At 49.8% G+C, this 25,873-nt stretch overlaps 1 protein-coding gene across 1 annotated transcript in view; it reads right to left on the reverse strand.

The window, feature by feature from the left end:
- Positions 1 to 466: 466 nt before the first annotated feature.
- ZCCHC14 (zinc finger CCHC-type containing 14) overlaps positions 467 to 25,873 on the reverse strand; it is a 56,239-nt gene continuing 30,832 nt past the window's right edge. Inside the window, 12 exon segments of the mRNA XM_032464517.1 lie at positions 467 to 4,514; positions 5,593 to 7,003; positions 7,005 to 7,069; positions 7,151 to 7,291; positions 8,103 to 8,230; positions 8,567 to 8,658; positions 10,167 to 10,446; positions 11,667 to 11,721; positions 11,804 to 11,898; positions 12,645 to 12,754; positions 15,467 to 15,538; positions 24,079 to 24,152. Coding sequence (XP_032320408.1) covers positions 4,459 to 4,514; positions 5,593 to 7,003; positions 7,005 to 7,069; positions 7,151 to 7,291; positions 8,103 to 8,230; positions 8,567 to 8,658; positions 10,167 to 10,446; positions 11,667 to 11,721; positions 11,804 to 11,898; positions 12,645 to 12,754; positions 15,467 to 15,538; positions 24,079 to 24,152 — 2,579 coding nt within the window. The 3' untranslated portion in view covers positions 467 to 4,458.

Genomic DNA, 25,873 nt, shown 5'->3' on the forward strand with positions numbered 1-25,873 from the left:
CACCAAAAAAAAAAAAAAGTTTGCAGAAAAATATAGGGAGCTAGTGGAGGAAATGCTTTGCTTCCCTGAGGTTGTTACTCAGCAGATGTGCACACGCCCCCCCCCACCCTGACCTGGCCTGTACGGTCCCCTCAGGAGAGCACAGACCCTGGAGGTGACCAGACAGGAAGGCCCTCCCCATCCAAGGGGCTGCTAGCAGGTGCCAGGTGGGACCAGCTGTCTCCTGATGCCGTTTACCTGCCAGGAGTGTCTTCCTCCAAGTAACCTCCGGTTTGACCAAGAGAAACTGGGGGCTCCTGCTGGAGGAAAAGCACCAGAATTCTCCCTCTGGGGCCTGGCACTGCTCAGGATAGCACCTGCAGTCCTGGATTGGAGATAAGAATTCCAATTTGAAAAGATGGGAGTAAAAAAAAAAGAAAAAAGAAAAAAAGAAGTGTGCTTCATAGTCTATGAGACAGAGACCTAATAGATTTTTTAAAATTTTTTATTTTCAGTACATTAAATTTACTCATAAAAACATTCTAAAAATGTACAATTTTTTCCTTTTTAACAAAGTATAATAAAACATAAAAACCCCAAAAACAGAATACTTGACATTTACAATTCAAAATCAAATTAGCAGAATATTAAATATTTACAAAACTATATCTTTTAAAAATATTTATAAAGTTACATGCAGTTTTATAGAATTGACATAAAAGAATGGCTCAAAAATGGGAGAATTTTCCTTCATTCCTAAAAAGAAAATATGTCCAATAGAAGCTGTGAAGATTCTTGAGTACACGAGGTCTTCAGTTTCAGGACCAAAGCCTTTGTCTTTGTGCATCTAAGAACTTCCCCGCGTGCGGGGCTTGTTCTAACACAGGGATGGACTGGCCAGCGCGCCCCTCCCTCCATTAACAGTGTAGTGATGTTGACCTTTGGGCTCAACCAGCACAGTGTAGAGTGTTGAATTAAGACACTCACTTTCATTCAGAACCTCGGGACTTTTCAGTAATTAAGCCTCTTCAGAACCTATGGCTTTAAGTGTCACCTGCCTCATTCTTTGGGAGTCACCTGCACTTTGGAAAGGACGGCCAACCTGCTCAGGTCCCACAGGCCCATCCCTGCCGGGATGGGTGGTCCAGCCGAGCAGGGTCACGGTTTCCCTTACAACCTTTAAGACTCTTCAACGTGTAACGCCATCGGTTATCAGTATGTAAAACTAGCAAGGCATCAAGTAAGCCATCACAGAAGCAGGGAGAGTGACAAAATGACAGGGGGCGAGCAGGGGGCGACCCGACTCGTGCTCGGTGAGTGCTCCCTGGCAACACTGGAGGGGCTGGACTAAGGCGAGCCTCGCCAGCCCGGGCTCCACGGAACGAGCTGCAGCCGTCAGGCAGTTACTGCCCCGCGGTGCGCCCCTGTACACGTTGTGCAGCGTGAGCGGGCTGTGTGGGCTCCTGGCGATAAAGGACCTAGAATTCTAAATAGTGAATTAAAATACTGAACCGACTAACTACTGTATTAACAAGCTGACTCCTGTAGCTTTTTGGAGATTATAGGTGATGCTGGTTTTTAAAATACCCAATCGCGTATCTGCTTTCAAGAAAATAGCTCTCTCTCTACGTGCTAGCTCCCATTTCCTCAGTGCTCTTTAGCAGTTAAAAGGTTTAACATTTATACACCTTCCGATTTTCAATGTTACCATGAAATAAAAATTAGAAAATAAGGTAGAAAACTGGATGTTTTGCTTAAAAAACAAAGAGATTAGTGTTTTATCCCAACATTGTATTCTACTTGAATCTGTACATTCCACTCTCCCCATTCTTGGAGATGAAAAATGGGGCTAGAAACTTTAAAATATGACAAATTACACAGAGCGGAGTGGCTGTGCCACACCTACCTGCTGCCACAGCGCCTGGAACCTGCCCACGATTTCAAGAAGATGGGTAAGTAGCTGAAAGGGTCCGTCTGACCTGTGTTTCTAGCTGATGAAAATGTGCTCTAAGGAAATGCCAGATGACCTTTAGGCTTACTGCCTGGTTGCTTTCGGAGAGGAATTTCATCAGAGAGAATACTGCTAACAAATGTTCCCAAGTATGGGATTCACTCGGGAAGAGGTCTCACGGATTGGCAGCTGAATGCCGTGTGTCCTGTCTCAGACTCTGAATGGCCTCGCTGGAGGCATCACTCTGCACACGCACTGGCCCAGACAGCTGGGAGCTTCTCCAAGACCTCTGATGACTGGAACACAGTCACAGTGTCTGAACTTACTGGCCTCAACTTGAGTGTCATACTTAAAACCGAAGTTTGTTTTAATTTTTTGTTGTATTTGACTCTACCCTCTTTCATATTTATATTATCAAAATAGTTAGAAGGGTAACAGCAGACACTTTCATCCCCCAGTACTGACCACTAAAACCAAAAACCTAAATATGATTTTTTTTCTTTATGAGACAGTTTTCAACAATTGCACTGTGTTGAAATAGGATTTATTTAAAATATTTCTTTGTTTAAAAAAACCAAAAATTTTAAAAGTTTGGCTTTCAGCACATATCTAGGCCACTGTAATGGCCTTCAGAAATATTAAAATCGTAAACATCAATGAACACTCCAAGTCTTCCTTAAACACAACACGACAAGCTCCAGTCTAGTACGCTTTAAGGCAAGGTTGTGTCAGTTCTCATTATCTTGACATTTTGTAGTGTTTATAATTTAAGAGATCAATGTAACAGTCCCCCCAAAAGCTGCTGTGAGCATCATCATTACTTCAAAACCATATGTAACACTGTGTACCAGGGAGAGAGTACAGAGGGCTGTCAATTCTGCATTGCATAGAAATGAAACTACTAAAATAAAACTCTACAAAACTCTACTAAAAGCCTTTCATTAAAAAAACGTAGTAACTTTCTGCTTTAGTTCCCATGAAGCCAGGAAACTGAGCTCACGTCACAACGCCTCAAATTCCACCGCATTCTTGTGAGTTAACACCAATTTTGCACGAGGCTGATTGTCCCATTCCAAGAATGGTCTGAGTATTGTGATTTTCTTTGTTTAATATTCAACTGGAAAAATCCCTGGGCAAGGCCTTACCAATCACTATTTTAATATGGAAAGCTGTAGCATTTAAAACAGTATTATTTGAGCAGAAAATTCCCTTTAGCCTTGAAGCTTTAAGTCCCTAAATTTCAGACCAAAAGCTCTCACTGCAGTGGGGTGAAGCTGAGAGCTGTGTGGTGGGCTTGATACAACTAGACTTCTGCAGATCCTGTGGCTCTGTCCTGTCGGTGTGGTCTCTTTCAGAGTCTTACCACTTTCTATTGTAGTTTTCCAGGTAATTTTTAACAGAACTACCTATTGATACACAGTCTAATACAAAAGAAGTTGACAGGAGAAAATTTCAAATCTTTTGCTCATAAATTATAGGACTGTATTAATTGTTGTTGAAATGTCTGTCTCGAGTGTGAATCCGTTAGCAGTAAGCCTTGGGGTCCTCGGGGAGTCCATGGGAGATAAAAGAACTTGCCACTGGGCTAAGGGCGTGCGGCATCCACCAGAGCCACTCACGAGGCTGTGCTGCTATGTCTCTGCCCGAGCTCCTCTGTGTGGAAGACGACAGGGCTCAAAGCTCTGCAGGGCTGGGGAGGAAGGTGTCCTCAAAGCCTTGACAACTAGGGATTCTCTGGGACTTGGACCCTTAGAAATTAAGTTGTTGCGAGTAACTATTTCTATCTAATAACGTAGTTTAATAAATTTATCTGCAGAAAAAAAATTGAAAACCTGAAACTGCTACAAGTGTTTTAAGGAGGGAAGGAAATACTAAAATCTCTGTTGTGTACTAACTCATGTAGCCTGCTGGTGCCAACTCTTTAAAAACGGATTCTGAGTGTCTTGCACTGACTGGTCTCAGGGAGTCTGTCTCCCAGAGCTGCAGAGATTGGCATCAGTTTACATTCTTCGGAAGTGCAGTCCTTAAGAAGCCCAGGGATTAGTGCCTAACCACTTTAGGAACGAAACGGAACAGAACAGAACAGAACAAAGGCGACATTTTCCCTCACCAGGGGCGTCAAGAGTCCGACTGCTGGAGCTCCACCTGGAAAACTCCGGCCTGCAGCTCTCGATTCCAGCCTCACGTAGCTGCCCTGGAATTACGTGTGAGCCTAGAAGGACCAATCCTGGCAATGCTCTTCGGGGGACGGGAGGTCTCTGCATTGCGACCAGCAGTGGAGGTGGCCAATTCTCACCCACAGTGGAGACACCCACTAGGCCAGTCCTGACATCAAGCTCCCATCTAGGATTTGGCAATAAAACTGAGTTTGATGCATTCCTACGCTAGGTTTTCTATCCAGTCTAGTAAAAGTAAAGCACCTTTGGATTAAAAATATTAAGCTCGATAGCAACTAGACTTCTCAGTTTTGTATTTAATTTTCCTTAGGTCTCCATGGCTTAATAGTGTTCTGCTGCCAGAGAAAAATATCAGTCTGTGGAGTCCAGACTCTCTGCTGGAGGGGCATATTTCAACCTAAAAGTACCTGGAGAGGGGGGAGAAAAAAGAGATCAAATTTGAATCACTAGAATTACTGCCATGAACTGTCCAAAGTTATTTCCAGAGACACTGGTCAAGACACTGGGTCCGGAAATCTAGACCACCTGCTCTAACCACACCCAACTTCCCTCCCCCAACCCCAAACTGGACAATACTTTTTAAGTTTATCAAATCAGACAAGGAGTGAAATGACTGAAGAGTTCCCACTCCATTTCTTCACTCTTTGGGAGCTCAGACGGCACGCAGCCCCCTTCCCCAGGACAAGGGCAAGGAGGCCTGGCCACCACCACGGGGTCCGGGGCCCTGGGCTCACCGCGTCAGGAGACGCAGCACAGCTCTATCAGCAGGGGTGGCCGCAGCCCACAGTCACCCCACCTGCTGCCTGTTTGTCTGTAAAGCTCTCCAGGTGACTAAAGGGCACAGGCAGGTCTGGAGCAACCCTCAAGTCTCCAGAAAGCGAGTGACTGACTCTCCACGGTTGCAGCGAGCAGTCACAGGCTGGAACCAGCCTGCCCAATGCCAGCTTCATCTTCCCAAGACAGGCAGCAAGAACAAACCTGGTGTAGTCACTACAGCAGACACACACTGGAATCTGACTGAAGGAGACAGAGAGGAGGAAAGGGGCAAGAAAGAAGATGCAGCCCAGGGAGCGAGGACACCAAGCAGCCACAGCCACAGCCGCCCTGGACGGCGGGGACAGAAGCAGGGACAGTGAGTTCCCTCTGCAGCCTCTGAACTCACGTGCCACGCCCTCGGTTCTCAGGTAAACGCCGGCAATGGCAGTAAATCACCCACACTTGCTCCCCAGTCACGTGGCGCCTCCGCAGCCAGCTGGCCGCGCTCCAGAACCGGGAGCAGGCGGAGGTCGTAAAGACAGTCTCGGAACCAAAGCAGCCCCATCGGGGCTGCACAGCCTATCGACAATTTCATGCTTTTGCAGAGAGCATGTGAAAAATCACTGTTTGCTTTAGAAACAAGAAAGCTGACTACCATTTTCAGTAAAAGGACAGCCCTGTCTGCCCTCTCCTCGGGCGCGCCGCACTGCTAGCCTCGGGAGCCTTTACCTTGCCGATTGAAGTCCATGGACGGCTGCTTGCAGTCCTGAGCGCGGTGACCGGTGGCCCCACAGTTGTAACACGAGAGGTTCCCGCTCTTTTTGTGACTGGAACCATTGCTACTGCCCACCAACCCCTGGGCCTGGTAGACGCCCGCCGCCCCCGCCATGAAGTTCTGCACGGGCGGGACGGCGAAGGCAGACTGGCCGCCCAGCACAGGCTCAGGGCCCACGCCGCTGCTGTAGGGCGAGTGCACAACCGGGAAGGCGCCGCTGCCATACTGCTGGGCGCCCACGTAGCCGCTGCCGCACACGGGGCTGAAGGGCAGGAACGGGAAGGGGAAGACGGACGGGCCCGAGAACGGGTGCTGGAAGTAGTTGGCGTAGCTGACGGTCAGGCCGCTGGAGCCGCAGCTCCCGCTGCAGCCGCACGACGTGCAGACGACGCAGCCGGGCGGCGGGGCGGGCGCGGGCTGCTGGGGCGCTGGCTGCTGCTGATGGTGGTGGTGGTGGTGGTGGTTCTGGGCCGAGGCAGGGATGTTCCCGGGGGAGCCGCCGCCGCTGCCCCCGCCGCCGCCGCTGCTGCTGTAGAAGCTGCTCTCGGGGACGGAGGAGAGCGCAGGGCTGGAGCTGGGGGCCGGGCAGCTGGGCCCGGGGGCCATGTTTGCGAAGGACGTGGAAGGGTGGCTGCTGGAGGCGGCAGTGTTGCTGTTCGCACAGAAGCTGCCCTGCAGGGGGCCCACGGGCACACTGCTCACCGCAGAGAAGGCAGCTTTGGTGCTGGCTGTGTACAGGGCAGTCCGGGGGTTGATTATTGCCGGGGGCACACTTATTTGCACGTTATTAGAACAAGAGGTTTGCCCGGAAATGGCGGAATCCGCAGGGACAGATGAAGACACCAGAAGTTTGATGGGCGGCCGGGCCACGTGGAAGACGGTGCTCGGCGTGCCCGTGGCGGCGCTGCTGGTCTCCACCACCAGGGCCGGCTGTGGTGCCGGCTTCATCACCCTGTCGAGCGCGGACGCGTGGACAACTTTGGTGCGGGGACCAAAGGGGACGGTGGGTGACACGGAGCTGCTCTCGGCAAGTCCAGGGAGGACCTGCACAGGCTGATGCGGGGCGGGCGTGGGCAGCACATCCACCATGGCACTGCCGAAGCCCTTGTCCACCTTGACGCCGCTTCTTGGTCCAGAGACTTTATTCCGCTCCTCGAGAGACAGCAGTGAGTGCACAGAGGACGAGAGCAGCTTCATGTCGGCGCCCCCTCTCTCCGCCTTGTGCACGGAGTTCAGCATCCGGATGGGCGCGATGTGCGAGGCTGCGGGCATCATCTGGGGAGGCAGCGGGTGGTGGCCTGATGGACTGGACCCTGCCTCGTTCTGCACAGGGAGAACCTGGGCCGTGGGCCTGGCGGAGCTGGACAGTGAAATGGTTCAGAAGCATCACGGGCTTCTCCTTATCCGGGCCCTCCAAGTGGATCTCCACACCTAGAGTCGGAAACAGGGTGTCAGCACACTGCCCGGCTCACCGGGCCGGGCCGCACAGGCAGGCCGCGTGGGCATCCTTACGTCGGTCGTTCTCCTCTGCGCTGTCCGAGCTCTCTTCCCGGGCCTGCACCCCCATCGGGCTGGGTGAGGAGCTGGAGCACTCCGAGGAGCTGCCTTCCCGGGCCGTCGGGTGAGGGGGCTGCTCCACTTCCACCCGCAGTGCTGCGAGAAGGGACAAGTGACAGTCCAAAGGTGGCGCCCAAGTCCAGGCGCCTCAGGACGTGGAGGGGGCCATGCAGGCAGCATTGACTGTACCCTCCTCACCCCCTCCAGGCACACCTGTTGCCCTCATTTTCACAGCCACCCGAGGAGGCAGGGCGACCCTGCCCCGACTCACACAGGGCCGAGGCTCGCAAGGCTGGCCCTGCGGCAGGTGCACCATGGTGTGCTCTTGGCCTCCCCAGCAATCGCTGCAAGATAAGAAGGAAGGGCTCCCAGGGCAGCGAGGCGCTACAAAAGCAGCTCGGAGACCCCCGTTCTCTGAGGCCCAAGGACTTAAGACCTTTTCAGTCAAATAACCACTGAAAAGCTACGATGACATATTTTTCTTGCCAGCTTACTGTCACTTGTGGTATTTCTAGGGCATAAGGAAAACAGCTGTCCACTCCACCTCTTCCTGAGGCGAGGAGGAAGGCAGTAAGGACCTCCAGATGGACCCACCTGCAGGGCAATGACCTCAAATGACCTCCCTGCACGTGCCTCTGGGGGCTGAGATTTTCATCCATTTCCTGTACTTCCTGCTGCTTTGCTCTCAACATAGTCGTTTCTAGATCTAATCTTTTGCCCAGACAACCTCAGGCGAGTCACCAGTCTCCAGCTTCTAACCCATACATCCCTTCTGTTTTCCCATGGTAGAAGCTACAGAAGCTAAAATAATGAAAAGTAACTGTAAATACTAGAAAATGGAACTGGAAATAGGGCAGGTCTGAGGCTCATCAGCAGGACGGCAGGCCCAGGCGCCCGGCCCACCCACCTGCAGCATGGTTGCTTCGCACGGTCTGCACTGGCCCCACGTGGCTGGTGGGGGGGACGCGGGCCACTCCGCCGCCGCTGGCTGGGGGTGGGGCCGAGGGGTTCAGGCACCGTTTCTCTGACTTCTCCCTGTGCAACAAGAAAGCATAGCAGTACACAAGTGTTCACTTCCACTGAAGAACCTTTCAGTGTTCCACAAACTCTGCTTAAGTACACATATTCCATAAAAAGGAGATTTCCATCCAAATAATCTCCAGGGTGGAAGATAACGCATTCTGACTTAGATTCTCTATCAAGGGCCTTTCCTAGCAAACCAAGCCGCATTTGTAGCATTTTTAAAGCATTAATTAAGGTTTGATAAGCTATCAAAAGTAACCCAGTCACTGACAGTTCCTAAGCCCCAGCACCCGTCCCGCGTGTTGACGCTGAGACAGACGCCCGTCTCACACACGATCTCACACTCACTTCTCCAGCTCCAGTTGGGTCTTGAGTTTTTTCTTTGCTCCCATGGTGAGGGACTCAAATTTATTTAGATCTTCTTCCGTAAGGCTCAGAAACTTACACAGAGGAAACAAATTACAAAGTTAATAAGAATGAATTAGGATTCTGAAAACAAAGAATCTGTAGCTTAATTTAATAAATGTATTCTACCTCTAGGACATGTGAACAGATTGAGCCTTACCTAGACAACAGAAGGCCAGGGAACACTAAAACATTCACTCGCTAAATGATTTGGTGTCCACGGTTCACAACACAAGACACTCACTCACTTTGCGTCTGAGGGTCCCAGGCTGTGTGCACGGAGCCTGCATCTGAGCAACGGCTTGGTGAAGACCCGTCCCCTCAAAGGGACGTGCTGTGCGGGCCGGTGACTAAAGACGCTGTTCTACAGCCTCGACTGCTGCAGAGATGCAGCTTGTGGACATGTCCCCCCATCCCAGGGCTCCCCCATCAAACACACGCCATTTGTCCTCCCACAGACAGGAACAGAATCTTCTTTTAATGGCTCTTTCTTCTTGAAATCACAGTCATTTTAGGGACAACAGAAACTGTTGGGTAGCAAGTGACCCAGAAAAGTAGATGCCATCCGACTGGAATGGCCACCTAACCCACTGGCCTTATACTTAGCAAGAAGATGGTACCTGGTTCTCAGACATGGTCTTTGATTTTAGCCATTTCAACTCATACGTTAGACTAAAACTTTTTAAACTTATCACGACCAAGGTTAGTAAAATCTGTTGGTTTTAAGATTTACAAGTCCTAAGCTGAGAGTATTGCAAATACACTTAAAATTTGTTTTTTATTATGCAGTAAAAGCTTGATTTCTAGACTCTTCAGATTTTTGGACAAAATGTTACAAAGATAAAAGCCACCAAGTCACTTTATCCAGCAGGGGGCGCTCAGAGTTCAGATACCAGGTACAGGTCTAATTTACTTTCATCACTGACAGTGAGACTTAAGCTATTTCAAAACTTTTTAAACAATGAAAAAAATGCTCCTCATCAAAACTCTGTATTATAAAAAATAATTTCTATGTAGGATCGCTTGAAAACCATCAAATTCACTTTTTTTTTTTTTTTTTTAGCTCTATGACCCTAACTGAAGAAAAAGCACCAGACAGCCACCTCCTTGGATCAAAGTACAAGGGGCTCTTGTAAAGTCGGCTTCCTGAGCTGAGCTCCAGCGCACGCACTGGCCTGCACTGAGGGGCGCCTCAGAAAGGGGCCTGGGTTCCAGAGCTCAGTGCTTCTGCCTGCAGTAGGGCTGCTGGGGACACAGCATCCTTCAGGTCACACGGAGTATCTAATCTGTGAAGATCCCAAACTGTCTTTAAAAAGCTGTTTACAACTGTGCTCCAGTGTTTGCTTCAGCTGCAGGCAGCCTTCAAATTCAAATCCCCAAACACCTCCATGCACTCCCGGGACCTGGGGCCTGCACCTGCCAGTGTCACACACCAGGGGATGATCTCCACAGCATACGCATTTCAGAAACCCGACTCAGTTCTGCTAGGAACAAGGTCCGAAGAAAGACTGGTTACAGGAGAAATGAGCAGTGACCAGCATACCTTCTCCATTGTGAGCTGCTTAAAGACGGGGTAGTACTTGTGCAAACGCAGCTTCCGAAGCCAATCTAAAATCCCATTTTGCTCCTGGGTCTGAGGGGCCTGCAGGCCGGAAGGCATGAGGATGGCGGGCGAGGTGTCCATCTGGGCCCGGTAGGCCAGGGCTGAGCCCGCGCCCCCTGCATGCGAGCAGTGGGGCAGGGCGGCCGAGCTGGCCGGGTGCTGCATGTGGTGCTGGGCACCGCCCTGAGAGGACGGGATGCCGGCCACTCCACACACGGGCCTGCGGGAACAGCGGACAGGTTGTCTTCATAGGACCAGAGCCTCCCCTGGGGACACCACGAGTCTGCCCCTGCCGGCGGGGCAGCCCTGCGTCTGTGCTGGTGTCCGCCGCTGACGTCAGAGCCCTCAACCCAGCTGCTGCCTCTGCCCAGCAACTGCCAGCCCGAGCTTCCCATCGGGAGGCATGTGCGTGTGCGTGCTTGTTCGTCTGTGTGCACCCACCTACCCGCTGTGCTTGAGAATACGTGTGTGCATGTATGTGCATGTACCAGAGTGTGTCAACCAGACTCTGGCTGAGCTGCCTAGTCACTTTCTGTGAGTCCTATCACAGGATGATATGGATAATCACGTATCAAAACTAACTCCAAAAACTTTAATATTCAAATTAATTTTTTTTTAAAAAGTAAATCCTAGAAGGTTGGAAGGAGCAAAAGCACCACTGTCTGTCCGTGCCCCTCCCACAGTAAACTGCAAGCCCACGTATTTCCTCCGTGCTTACACACCAGGCAGAGGGTGAAGAAGACAGTCAGCACTTTCAAAGACCTCATACAGGGTGTGTGTGGGGGTGTGTGTGTGTGAGCGTGCGTGCGCCGGCTGTCATGTGAGCACATTCTAACCTCAGCTGTCAGTCGGGACAGGAACTCTGCCTGTCACCTGAGCTACCTCCATCACTGCCAGGCTCGCGCTGGTGGAGGACCCCTACAGCAGCAACTCTGGCCCTTTATGGGCTTAATTGCTTCTCAAGGAGCTTTTATTTTATCTTTTTTAATAGATTTACTTATTTTTGGCAGGGGGAGGTAATTAGGTTTACTTATTTATTTTTGGAGGAGGTACCAGGGATTGAACCCAGGACCTTGTGCGTGCTAAGCATTTGCTCTACCACTTGAGCTATATCCTCCCCTATCCCAGGAGCTTTTAAAAGTGAAGATTTTCAGAAATTCTGGCTTCCTAGAATGTGCAGGGCCCAGAAACTGGCATCTGCAATAAGAGTCCTTGGGAATTCCAATTCCAGGCATTCAGAGAACTACTTTTGTTTTTGTTTTTTTGTTTTTTGGAGGAATCAAAAAGTGGACTACCTCTATCTAATTCTCTCACAATGATTCAAGACTAAGGCCAGAAATGGCTTAAGTCTAAAAATGATTATTTACATGCAATGAAAAATAACCTCTGTTACAACGCTGATCTGAAACGTGTTTGCTGGTTACAGGGTGGAAGTCTCACCTTCCAGACACGCCCATCATGGTACCGACTTTAGAAAGGGAAGGGTTGCCAGGACCTATAAATTAAAACAAATATCATAAAGTTTACAGACAATAAAAATGCTTCTGTTTTTATTTACTCAAATTTTACAAACTCACTTGGACTTTGAAGCTGTTGGGTGGGAGATGAAGTGCTGAAAAACTTCTTAACATGGTCATTTTTTAATACGTGAGAAGGTAAGGAAGCCAAATACCTAAAAATTAAACAAAGTGCTTTTATCAGCATTAAAATGTATTTCCAAAAACTAGTTGGGAGAGAAATTTTAATTTTTGATTAAGAGAAATATGTATCAGAGAGAATTAAACAGAAGTGCCTTAACCTGTACTCTTCCTGCTTTGCTTCAATCTAACTGTCCTCCTTTACACCGTACTGCCCTGTGTGAACCGAGTTCTCAGGGCCCACGATGTGGCCACGAGCTGTCGTGAGCCAGCATAATCACCGCTGTCAGTCACCACGCTGCACTCAGACGTCGGTCCTGGGTCCTGGGTCCTGGGTCCGGGCCCCAGGGCAGGCCTGCCCCTCCTTGCACATTTACACAACCAGTGTGTCAGGACACAGTCAAGGGTCCAGAGATACTTGGCCAGGGAGACTTTTTAGTTAGGTCCTAGGTTTAACCTGGAACAGTCTCACCTTTCAACTAACTGTATGACAGAAACAGTGATCAGATTTTATTTCATTAAGTCTGTCAAAACTATATTAAACGGTGGCATGTACTTTGAAATTCCTTTACTTATATCCTCAAAATCATGGCCAGGTCTTTAAGATCCTCCAAATTCTCCACAACTGATGAAAATCTCTAGAGGCAAAGAGGAGACACAAACCAGCCAGAGCCACGCGTCACCAAGGGAGCACCTCAGATGACCGGCAGTCACGCCTGGCCCCGCCTGGCCCCGGCCCCGCAGGCGGCCATCAGTCACCTGGGCGGGTGAGGAGCATTACCTCAGGTCCGCTTCCAGATCCATGTGGTTTCGCTCTACATAAAACGAATCTGGGCCAGCTAAGCAAGGAATGAACTTCTCCAGATTTTCTTCGGGATACAGCTGAGATAACTGAAAGAGATGAAAAGGCACGTGGACATCAGAATCCACCTTACGTGAGCCAGGCCTCCTCACCCTGAGAGGAATGTGGGCAGCTACGAGACGGTGCCGTCGCCGGTGTCACTCAGCAGACTGCTCTGCGAGCTACGTGGGGTTCTGCGTCCATTTGGGACGCACAAAGCCGCAGAAGAACATCGCGCTCCCACTGCGACATCAAGCAGCAGCTGGGACGGGGGCAGAGCTCAGGGGTAAGAGCACGTGCTTAGCGTGCATGAGGCCTGGGTTCAGTCCCCGAAACCCCCACTGGAAAAGCAGCAGCAGCCCGGCACCCCACACAGCTGTGCCTCCTCTTAAGTCCATCCCCGAGTGGAGAGGCAAGGCCACCACCCCCGAGGAGGGGCAGGACCCAAGCTCCGTCTCAGCCGCAGCAGAGACTAGAAGACGTGGCTGCCTCACGAGCAGGAAGAGGTCGGCGGAGTGTGGGTCAGACAGCAGTCAGCCGGGACCCCGACACGGGGGTGCGCCCCCATGCCAGCTCCCTCCTGCCAGCAGAGACTGCTGAGCGCCACCACAGGCAGCCCAGGTGCAGGCTGGCTGCCCCTGGGGGCCAGATGATAAACCCCACGCCTTTCCCTGCAGCCTGCTCTCAATCTGAGCCCAAAGCCCTGAAGCCGCTACAAGGGGGACAAGATTGCTCCTGCTCCCAGAGCCCAACAAAACCCCAAGTTTCCAGGGATGAGGCAGAGGCCTCTCCTGCCTCTGGGGGAAGAGGAGAACATCTTCCTAGGACCAGGTTACAGGCAGAGATGCCCTGCTTCTCGGGAAAGGTAAAAGCGAAACCCCTGTGACCCTCAGGACAGGGCAGGAAGCCCTCCTGGGCTGGGGATCCCGCACCAGGACAAAACAGGGTCAGCCGCTGCTGGAGAAGGAAGGGGCAAGGACACTGAGAAAGCCCCCAAAGACCCTGTGTCTGGAGCCACGGCTGGACCAGAAATGGGCAGAATCCTGCCCACGCCCACCACAAACCCACCACCAGCCCTGCAGCCTCCCCCGGGGAAGGAGCGGTCAACGGAGCAGGGAGACCCCTCTGTGCCACAGGAGAAGTGGGACCCCTCCAGGCCTCACTTGAGGTTAAGGGCAGCAGCAGGCCTTTCCCGGGAGAACCGGATGCCTGCGGTGCAGCGGCAAACCCAAGCCCAGCTCCGCTGCTGTCGAGCTCATCCCGCAGTGCTCTGACGGATGCAGCAACGGGCCCACTTCTAGTCCAGTGTCTAAACACCATATCTAACATTCAGTCAAAAATCACAAACCAAAAAAAAAAAAAAAAAAGCGGGGAACAAAACCTGCTGTCAAGGTGATCATCGGAACCAGGCTCAGGTACGACCCAGATGTTGGAACTATCAGACAGGAACTTGAAAACAACTATAAAGGATTTAGTAAAAACAAATAAAGTAAAATAAAACAAAATAAAACAAAGAACAACATTCATGAACCAAATGGAAATTTCAGCAGAGAGACAGAAACTTTATTAGAAGTCACATCAAATGGAAAACCTAGGAAAAACAAAAGAACAAGAACCCAAAAAGCTGCGGTACTAGAGAAGAAGACTTCAGCAAAGTCAACAGGCCCGTCAGCACCCTGGGCAGAGCTGAGGGCACACAGGTGAACCCGACGACAGGGCAGTGAGAGAAATCACCCAAATGGCCGCGAGCTGTGGCCGGCCTCAAAGGTCAAGGCACGCCACTTGAGGCCCGTGAGGACAGGGACTGGGGCAGAAGAAGTACCTGAAGAGACGATGGACAAGAAGTGTTGAACATTACTGGAACACAGCAAACAAGATACCTGGGAAGGGCAGAGAAGCCGAAGCCAGGTGAGCGTCAGCCCCTGCCGACACCCGGCCCGCCAACATCAGCTAGTCTGGAGACACCGCTGTTTTACAGGACGAGGGGGTCGGCACTGGGGGGAAAGGGGGCGCTCCCAGTGGTGCAGGGGAAGAACGGAGTCGGGGAGGACCAGTGACCCTGGAAACGCTCTGGGCAGTTCTCCAATGCCTGCCAGCCTAGAGGACGGGCCTCCTCACATGCCCCTCGGCTTCTCAAACTGGAGCCATCAACTGGATCTCCTACCGGACGATATCCTTCACGTTATAACCAAAATGCAAGCTACACTGTGGAGAGGTTTTAGATGTGTTATTCCATGTACGGAGGTGACTTTCAGACGCATGGCTGTGGCACGACAGTGGCTCGCTGCTGCGGCACAGGATAGGCCAGGGGACATGGGTGTGTACCCGTGTGACAGAGGAAAAGAGTACTTAGTTAGTAGTGGACCCTGTTCTCAAATGGTATTTGCTGAATCAATTTAAAAACAAACAGAATGTACATCGCCTGTATTTCAATTTTCAACAAAAAATACTAAAAAAAAAAAAAAGATAAAAATGAACAGGAAAATCCAATATAAACAGATAAAAGATATAAGTGGAAGCAGTGAAGTCCCCGACCCCACTCCGGCAGGCGCGCCCCTGCACAGGGAGCGTGGGCGAGGCCCTCAGGACCCGGCGTTTGTGCAGCACGCCTCTCAGGGTGGACCTGGACTGGACGGCAGAAAGGGGGGACTGCCGGCACCTCTCGAGCTGAAGGAAGCAACCACGCAAGATCCTCTGCAGGACTGCCACCCGCGGGGAATGAGACCCTTTAGATTTTGATAAGAGCCCTTAAATCAACTTACCTTTGAAATAAATTCCGTCACTTCAGAGGAAGATTTGGTTACTGATGTTACTGAAGAATCAGACCACAAGACCTTAAAAACAAATAAACAAACAAGCCTTAAAAACAGACACCACCACATACTTAATGCACAACAGCCCTGTCCAGGTGTTCGTGGCTGGTACAGGTGCAGCAGTGTGACAAGCCCTCCTGTGCCCTGTGAGTGGACTGTTCATGTACCTTTGACCTGCTACCAAAAGACTGTTCACGGAGCTCAAGTCCACCAAAGCTTGACTTACTGTTCTGTGCAATTATTCAAATATCCCTGATTTACTCAAGCATGGGGTCTAAGGCTTCCTCCTCAAAGTTCTACAAAGTCATTGATGATTTCAAAGGCGTGTGTGAACCAGGACACCTCATCTCAGGCAGACCTCCTCTCCTGAGGTCAGTCTACGTGACTCTGGGTGCGGAATCAAGAACTTGCCAGGAACGAGCTCACTTCTCCCCGCAGGAAGTGCTCACTACACGCTGGGTGCTAGGGGCGCTCGGTGAGGTGGGGCAAGGGCCCTGCCCTCGGGCATCTGACAGAACTTGGGTGCCGTGGGGGTGAACCAGGAGCCACAGGCCAGGGCGGTCAGCACCAGAAGAGCAGAAAAAACCTTCCATCGCAAGGCGGCGAGGGAAGAATCTGGGGGGGCTCACAGAGAGGTCTCTCTGGAAGAGCTTCTGCAGAGCCCGGGATGTCTGCTTTCCCTTGCCTGCACCTCTGACAGCGAGTGGCTTTATTCCATGACTTCACAAAGTCCGTCTTCCCAAAGGGACTGCAAGCTCCCTGGGATGCTGGCCCTTCCTCCTCAGGGTTCCCAGCACTTACCACAATGTTCACTACCAGGACGAGGGAGAAGGGAGTGAGCACGGGGCCTGTCACAGGGCTGTCTTGCTCTGAGGAGGGCACGAGCTGAACTCAGGAGAGCGAGACAGACAGGGGACGGGGTGGGAGGGGGGCAGGGCCCAGAACAAGGACGGTTAAACTATGAAAGAGGATCTTTTGCCTAAAATCTAGAAGAAGCCACTGGAGGATTTCAAGTCAGGAAACAACATGACCACTGTACTTTATTACCAAAAGGAAAGCATTATATTTGCACTGATTTAGAGGAAACAGAGCTTGGAGATATCAAATAACTCTCCTGCCCCCTTCACCCGCCTTCACCTACTGAGAAGCAGCACAGCATGTTTGCTGACTGTCTCCCTGGGCCCGAGGGGCTGGCCGACTCTCCTGTCTGCTGAAAGGCTGGCCGACTCTCCTGTCTGCTGAAATTCACAGAGTCCCTTTCTCTTCTGGTAGCTGTCACACCACGAAACAATGACTAAGGTGTCAGTTTCATCAAGCTCCGGTAAAATACAAGCCAGGCAAGGAAAAGGACCTCCCTTCTTCATCTCCGAATTCCCAGCGCCTCCCAGAATTCACCAAGGCAAGTGCTGGCGTTCCTTGAATGAGCGTGCTGTGCCATCCAAGCTCTACCTACGCTAAAACGAAAATACCTAAACCATCTTTTTCTGTCTGAAGTAATCAAATCTTATAATAACACTAAAAAGAAGTTTGGGGGAGAGTGAGCTGCTACCCACATAAAGCGCCGTTAATACCCGTGATTAAAGGTGAGAACTCTCTAACATTAGATGCATGACTCGAAGCACCGCTGACATCGTGTGTTTTCCAAAGTAAAATGCGCTGCATTCACATCGCATGAATGCATCCTCACCCAGCTAAAAACGAAATCCAACACCCAAACAGTGAGTGCAGTGTGGACAGACCATTCTGCGCTGCAACAGTCAATCTGCTTCCCTGACAGCTGTGTATTTAAACAGGTACAAATACTCCAGGTTGTCTACTCCTGATACGTTTTCTTTCACTTCCAAACCTAACACTTGGACCTAACACTTCGGCCAAGGGCAGAGAGAAAGCAAGGACTGGACAGCGGGGGTCCACTTCCAAGCTGAATTCAGCACCACTACCCTCCACAGCTGCTGTGGGTTTATTTCACCCACCCGCCTGTGCCAGGGGAGGGGACAGGCCCCGGGAGGGCATGGCTATGGGAGAACAGCCTCACATCACGCCAGGGGCCAGGGGCACGTGTTCCATCAAGCCTAAGACGGCAGCAAGCACACGCGTCCCCACTGTCTTCTGCACCAAGAAGAAGCACTGCTAACCAAAGGATGACAGGTATTTCTCCCTCACCTGTGCGTCCTCAAAGAGCCGCTGAGGCTCACTGAGACAGGTCTCAGCCTATCTCAAACATGCACAAGAAAGCAAAATACACACAAAACAGTAAGTCACACTCAGGATTTCTTCACACTGCTAGCCTGATTCCTCTGACTCACTTCCCAACTCAGTCCTCAGCACCCACTGTCTGAGCACAAGAAGCGGAGCTCCCTGCACTCGCACAGGAGGCAGCTCGGGCAAGGCTCCTGCCCACCGCTCATGCTGCGCCCAGAAAGTGAGCAGGTGGCCCAGTGCCACCAGACCCGCCACCAGGCCGCTGAGGAGCTCTGAAGCAGAACACAAAGACAGGCGAGCAGTCACACAGAACAAGACCAGGGGCAGAAAAGGAAACTTAAAAAAAAAAAAACCCTCAAAACTATCACTAATAGTCTCTGAATTAAGAGAAGCAAGCATAGCCAAGAACAGGATGCTATGAAAAAAGAATGGTCAGTGAACAAGAGTCCTTCATAATGGAAAATGGGACAGAAGTGAAAAATTTAGTTCAAGAGATGGAAGATGAGAAAATCTTCCATAGGGTAGATCAAAAAACAAACAAACAAACAAAAAAAACAAAGGAAAAGAAAATAGAGGGAAAAAAAAACAACAAAAACCAAAGGACAAGCTCCTAAGGAAGCATGACGCCCGTCCAGAACTGTACTCTTAGGCACATGTCATTTCCAAACAGGCACAGACACAGAAACTGTACCTCCCCAGTACTCCTTCTAAGAAGCTACTAGAGCAGATACTAGCCCAAGACAACAGATGACTGGGGCCCGAGGAGGGGGACCCCCCCGCAGCCCCACAGGAGAGCCGCCCCAGGCTGAAGCCCGTCGAGCCCAGGTCGGAGCAGGGCCACAGCTCCAAAGGGGAAACCAGCCGAAAACAATCAGGGCAACTTCAGGACTGAAGTTGTGTTACAGGTACTTTTCCCCAAGCAACAAATAACCAGACAAGAAGAGGGAACAGCAGGCAAAACAAAGGACCAGAAAGGAAAAGCACTAAGCACAGGCCATCTGGCCCCAGTAGCTACAGTCTTCACACAGTCAGGCTGCTTATCACACAACCACTGAGGGAGGGTATCAAAAGGAGCAGTGCCTCGTGCTCCTGGTGACGTATGCAGGATGAACGGGTTCTCTGCACGCACAGAGGGGATGAGAACAAAAACAAATTAAAAAATAGTTGCCAAAACTCATCCTTAGCTAACAGTGCTAAAATACTCAGAGCAGTTAAGATTGTTTTGAGATGAAAAAGCAAACTTTTAAAAAAAAGATACAGCACTAAAATGTAACGTCTGGGTTCTTGATGAAGAATAGCATAAAAAGGGTGGGTTTTTAAAAGTCATTATTAGATGCTGCTCCACAGTTCTTTCAGAGTCAGTAAACACTCCAGTCTGCTGGGCATTTCGAAGGTCTCAGTAAATCTCTCGATATTTTTCCCCTCCCTGTCCTTCATGTGTAATAAATATTTTATTTTTTTTAAGTAAGTTTTGTGTGTGTGTCTGGAATTCTCTTTCTTTATCGAAGTACAGTCAGTTACAACATGTCAACTTCTGGTGTACAGCATTACATAAGTATTTTTTTTTTAAATCTTAGTTATTCAACAGTGAATAACTAAACAGTGAATTTGGGAAAAGCTGGTAAAATTTGGACATTTCACATGTACATAGATACAAACTAATTTTACAATTTAAAAGATTCTGTCATCTGCTTCCTGTATACTGATTTGATTTCCTCAATAACTAGTAACTAGCAATTAGACTTCAGCAAAAACAAAACCAACTCCATGAAAAAGAACAGGAAACTCAAACTTATGTCTTCCTGTAAAATAGTAACCTTTCATTTGTATCCTGGAAAAGAATGATATATTATAAAAATTAAAATTAGAGATAAACAAGGCTGAGAAAACGGGGTCGGGGGGCGGGGTCACTGACTTCTTCCTGAATTAGTGAAAGCTGTCGGAAAGGACTATCTCTCGAGTCTTCCTACTATTAGCAACAGACTGCTACACCTCACTGCGGCAGGGCAGACACTCCTCACGGTTCTTTGCTGTTCTGGTCACAGTACAATGCTATTTATTTCCATGTTTAAAAGACAACCTATCTAAAGGACAATTTATTTAGCCTCGTTATTTAGGGCTCTATAGACAAAAATAAAGGTTTAATTCTCAGTAATTCAAAAAAAAAGCTTTAGGGGGCAGGGATAGCTCAGTGGTAGAGAGCATGCTTAGCATGCACAAAAGGTCCTGGGTTCAATCCCCAGTACCTCCATTAAAAAAACAAACAAACCTAATTACTACTCTCCACAAAAAAACAAACAAAAAACGTTTTGAGTTACAACTGACAACGACATGCACGTATTTAAAGCATATAATCTAATCAGTTCTGACATGTATACATCCATCAAACCATCACGCTCACTGATCAATATAACGAACATAACACCACCCCCAAAGTTTCCTCCTGTCCTTTCCCAGGGAGCTGCTGATCTGCTGTCACTGAAGATTAGTTTGCATTTAAAAAATTTATATAAGTAAGCCCATACAGTATAAACTCTGTTTTTGTGGGGCTGGGGTTCTGGTTTCTTTCACACAGCACAGTTACTGAGTTTCAGCCATCAGTAATTCACTCCCCTTTACTCTGAACGCCCCACCGTATGGACACGATACCAGTTTACGTATCGATTCTCTTGGTAACGAATATCTGGGGTGTTACAAACAAAGCTGTTACAAACATTCATGTACAAATCTTTGTGTGAACATATGCTTTGGTTTCCTTTGGGCATCTACCTAGGAGCAGAACTGAGGAGTCACATTTTAGGGACATGTTTAACGCTTTTAAAACCTGCCAAACTGTTTTCCCAAGTAGTGGCACCATTTCACCCTCCCACTGGCAGTGTGGGAGACTCCCGGTCCCACCACGTGTCTGCCAGTGGCTGGTGTGGTGGTTTCTTGTTGATTTCAGCCACTCTGACAGGCACAGAGAATTGTCTCACTGTGGATTTATTTGGTGTTTTCTTAATGACTAATGACACTGAACACCCGCTCACATGTGCTGCCTGCCATCCATACATCCTCCTTGGTAAAATGTTCAAATCTGCAGCCTACTTGTCATTGGGTTATACTGTCATTACTGAGTTCTGAGAGTACTTTTTAATAGTCTGAATACAAATCCTTTATCAGACATGCACTTTACAAGTATTTTGCTCCTAGTTCTGTGGCTTGTCTTTTCATTTTATCCACAGTGCCTTTCAAAGAGCAAGTTTTAAATTCTGATGAAGTCTAATTCATTCATTTTATCTTTTATGGATCATGTTTTTGGTATTTTATCTAAGAAATATTTTTCTGTTTAAGTCACAAAGTTTTCTCCTATGCTTTCTTCTAGAAGTTTTATAGTTTTAGGTTTTACATTTAGGTCTGTGATCAATTTTGAGTTAATTTCTATATAAGGGGTGAGGTTTGATTGATCAAGGTTCATTCTTCTCATATGGTTGTCTGCTCCAGGACCATCTGTTGAAAAGAATGTCCTTTCTTCACTGAACTGCCTTTGTACCTTTGTCAATAATCAATTGACCAGGATGGTGCGGCATGCGGGGCTCTTAGCCTGAAGCAGACGAAGCCTGGCCCAAGGGACAACACCGTCACCACTGCTGGCCCCCGAGCCCCCAGGGGCCACCCCAGCACAGAGCAACAGGCAGCAGGTGCCTGAGCTGCTGCTGGTGCTGGCGCCAGAACTGACCAGCTGGTCCTGAAATCCACACGCAGGGTGCCCAGGAGAGCCAGAACAATACTGATAAAGAAGAACAAACCTCAGAGGATTCATACTCCCCAACTTAAAGTCTACTCTACAGCTACAGTGCTCAAAACAGTGTGGCACTGGCAAAACACCTCCACAGGTCACAATGGACGTGAGCGTCCAGAAGTAACCCACACGGTTACGGTCAAGTGATTCTCAACAAAGGTGTGAAGACAGCCTGCCCACCAGCTCTGCCTCTTTCCAGAACCGTAGTTCTGGCCCCAGCAAGCTACAGGGGCTGCGGGTAAACGCCAGGAGCTGTCAACCCACACGGCAGCTCATTTTTCTGCTGTGACAGGAGTGAGGAACCCAGGCACATGCGTACTGCGCACCAGTCCCCTACAAGCAGCCACCTGTCTGCCAGTAGGAGCGTACAACTCACCTGCACAGAACAAGCACACAGTTCGAGCTGTGCAAATGAACAATGCGCTTTAGAAATAAGAAAACAGATTTTTTTTTAATGCTGATATTATCTTTCTTTTGTGCCTCAAATTACCATCCAACAAATGCAGTTTGGCTATAAACTCCTTAGGGCAGATCAAGTTAGTGCCCTAAAAGAAAACCTAGTTGCACTGCTGGCTAGTGAAGGATTATTACTTTCCTAAACACAAGAATTTTTTAAATCAGTTACCACATCAGGAAAAGTAAGCTTTTTAGATAATCGAAGCTTCTTCCTTAACTACTAATAAGGCACTTCATTCCGCTCAACCACGTGGGGGGTGAGAAACGTCCTGTGCTGCACACTGGCCCCGTGTGACCGTTACCTCAGCGCTGTGACTGGCCCGCAGGCTCCAGGCCCGTTCTGGGATCATCTAGTTTCTCTTCTGAAGACCCAGGGTGTCCGCACCCTGCCAGGCTGCTGCCTCCCATCCTGGTCCCAAGCTCCTCCTCTGGGGAGAGGCCGTGCGAGACCATGTGTCTCCTCTGCCAGAGCTCATTTCTCTATAGAGAGGCTGCCCGGCAGTCACCTGTGCGCAGCTTCCACAGCTCAGGCTGGACAAGCCCATCTCCCTTACCCCAGGAGATGGGGCCGAGGACCAGGGCGAATCCCAGCCCAGCACGATCAGGCAGCCTGCGAGTGGGGTGTCGGCCCTAGAGGGCCTGATGCTCAGCAGTCCCCAAACAGGCAGCCCCTCTGCAGGGGGACCACGCCTGCCTCGGCCCCGCAGGGGACACCTGACAGCCAGAGGCAGCCTGCGGAGGGAGGAGAAAACATACCCAGGGCTTCAGGGACTCGCTGGGCTCTCCGACCTCTACCAGGCCTGGAAGCTGCTGGGATTCCAAGACTCTCCGGGTGTTGATACCTGGGCGCCAGTCACAAGCTTTAAAAACCTCTGAGACAGAAGGGAAGTCTTTCCTGTACTTTTAAAAAAAGTCACATCTGTGGCATAGCGACTGACTGGCACAATGCAGCACCTCCCAAATCAAACAAACATTTTATCCTTGTAGTAGTGAAAGTATTTAGAGGACTCCGACACTGCTGCACTCTGAAAAGTTAGTAAACTGCAGGCAGCACACACACTAAATACTAACCAGAAACCGTCATTCCTGAGAAAAGTCCCCAGCAATGCTGGAAGCAGATCTTCCTCATCAGTTGGTTCCCAATGATGCAAGTGGTCAAAGGAGGACCTCGCACAATGTGACGGGTGAGTAACAACTCTGGGGACACAGCCGGCCAGAATACTTCTTCCACAGCTAAGCGGGACCATGAAACTAACTCTGACCAATAAAACATGAGCGTAAATGTCTAGTGGCTGTTTTTCAGGAATATTCCTTTAAAGATAAAAGTAACCTTTCACCCTCCTCTTCGTCCAGTGTCTTAGAATGTTGCATGGAATGAAAATGTGAGGACTGGATCCCAAGCTGCCATCCTGTACCACGAGGCTAAGGGCCACCTCCCGGGGCTGTCAAAGCAGCAGGTGTAGGAAGCTGGGACCCCTGTGGGCGCGACGGAGCACAGCTGCCACACCCAGCCCCAGGCGCCTCCTTGTGTAGTCTGTCCTCTCGGCCACTGTATCATAGGTCTCTAACCCCAACACAATTTTGTGTCTCAATTTTGACAATCCTCCACTGTGGCCGACCTTGGTGACCAATCACCAGCAGCTGAGTGTGTCAGTCTTGAGAATATTCCCCACGCAGACCAAGGAGTCCTGCTGTCCACTGGGTACAGAAGAGCCCGTCTCTGCAGGCATTTACTGAGTCCAGACCCCATACTGAGTGCTTTGAATGGGCTGTCTCATTTAATTCTCTCCCAAATCCCACCCTCTTCAACTGCGTGGAGGTGTGGGGCACAGAGAAGTTCAGCCCTGTCCTTGGCCAAACAGCTAACAGGGACAGAACTGGACTGTTGACTCCAGGCTGGCTGGAGCCTGCCCCCCCCCGCCACCCCCCGGCCCCCGTGCAGGCTGCAGTCCCGCAGGCCAGACGCCTGACAAGCCCCTACTTCCACCTCCCACAGCACTGGCACAGTGCTTTGCAAAAAGACCCGTTTTTTATTTAGATAAACAAAAGTATCTATTCGTGGAAAAAGTTTCTTTCCTATCCCTTAGAGGAGCAAAGGGGAAAAAAAAACTTAGTGTCTTACCTCAAAGGAACATTCAACATTTCTTTCATTTTTTTTGTGTGATAATCCCTTCAGGTCTATCTTTTCAACACTCACTGTAAAAGCAAACAAAACAAAACAAAACAAACAACAAACAAAATTATAAAAATGAAATGAAAGCTTGAAGTACGCGTGATTAGTCTGCATCAATACATCATCAGCGTTTGGGCGACTCCCGCACCCAGTGCCACGTTCTCTGTGCTCAGGAAGGGAGGGGAATTTAACAGTTGAACAGAAAAACCAGGCAAAACCCCCAAATCATAGAAAAGAAAGAGAACGGTGCTTGAAAAGAGAACATACGCTTATCTGAACGCGCGCGAGCACAGACCATGATCACCACTGAAGACCAGCTATGATCTGCTCTAATTTCTGAAAAGCGAATGTGCAACGTTTTCAACTGTGACCGTTTTAGTCACAGCAGCCCAGGGTCTCTCATGGCATCTTCTCAGCTCCCCCTGGGGACAGGGCCAGGCTGGAGGTGATGAGGACAGCGGCCGTGGAAAAGACACCGCCGGTCCCCCGGCTGCCCCCACAGGCAGGACAGGGCAGAGGCGCGTGGTGACCAGGAAAGCCCCCGCGTCCGCACCGCCAGAGCCCCGGGGCCATCCGCCTCCCCACACCTTTTCACACATCCCTGCATCTTTTTCTCCTCAGAAAGAAAATGATACAATGATGTCTTCAATTGCTTAAGTTTGAAGATGCAAATTATGTCTGTAAGATGCAAATACCTGAGCACAAATATCTGCTGAAAATACAACGTGATGCAGTCTCCAAACTCCCCAGCCACGTTAAGACATGTGTGTCCTATTTCTGATTCAAACACTAATGTTCCTGAAGTACTAGTTGAACGGATTTTTCAAGCTTATGGGTTTCTGTCAGGCACAGACAGTCCAACAGCCCAGCTCTCCTGGAAAACTCGGAAAAACCCTGGCGACCAAGGGAGAGACTCTACCCCTTGACCAGCACACACACCTTCCTGAGCTACTTCTTCCCAGGGCTTCTAGAGGCTGCCTGGCTGTGGGGAGTCCCATAGGTCTTCAAAAGGTTAGTGTCTAATACGACAAACTGGACATAACTCCTCCAAACTACTACGTTACACGTCGCGCAGACGTCCCACCTCCTGGTGGCTGCACCACCCAGTCTTCTCCAAGGAGCATCACTCTGTAAGATGTTCAGGGCCACCCTCAGCAAGCTTTGTGGTCAAAAGTTTGAGGAAAAATCTGAGAAATTCCTTTTTCTAGACCGCACATGTGTATTAGCACGTTAAAGGCTCTGAGAAGTCCTGCAACAAATAAATCTATTTTTATTAACCACAATTCCCAATTTCTTTGGCCACAGAACTCTTTCCTCCCTTAATGTATCTGAGCAGAGACAAGAACAAAAGAGAACAAGCAGCTCTGCGCACCAGGCCTGAAGGAAGGTTCTAACACTGCACTGCCCACTACTGCAGCCACTGACCACACGGGACCATTTAAATTGGTATTAATTACAATTGAATAAAATTAAAAATCAAATTCCTTGGTCGCACTAACCACATTTTAAGTGCTTGGCAGCCACACATGGCTAGTGGCTACCACACTGTAGAGCACAGACAGACCCCTGGGCATGCAGGGAGTTCTACTGGACAGCGCTGCTTGAAGCCAGGCACGGGCAGACCGACCGCAGGCGGCCTCCGTGTTGCAGTGCTCAGCCCCATCGTGGTTTTGTGTGTCCGTGGCTGCGCTCTGCCCCTCGCCAGCAGAGCCCATGGTGGGGCCAAGTCAACGTTCACCTCCCA

Source organism: Camelus ferus, chromosome 21 (genome assembly GCF_009834535.1).
Source record: "Camelus ferus isolate YT-003-E chromosome 21, BCGSAC_Cfer_1.0, whole genome shotgun sequence".
In the NCBI taxonomy this organism is placed as follows: Eukaryota; Metazoa; Chordata; class Mammalia; order Artiodactyla; family Camelidae; genus Camelus; species Camelus ferus.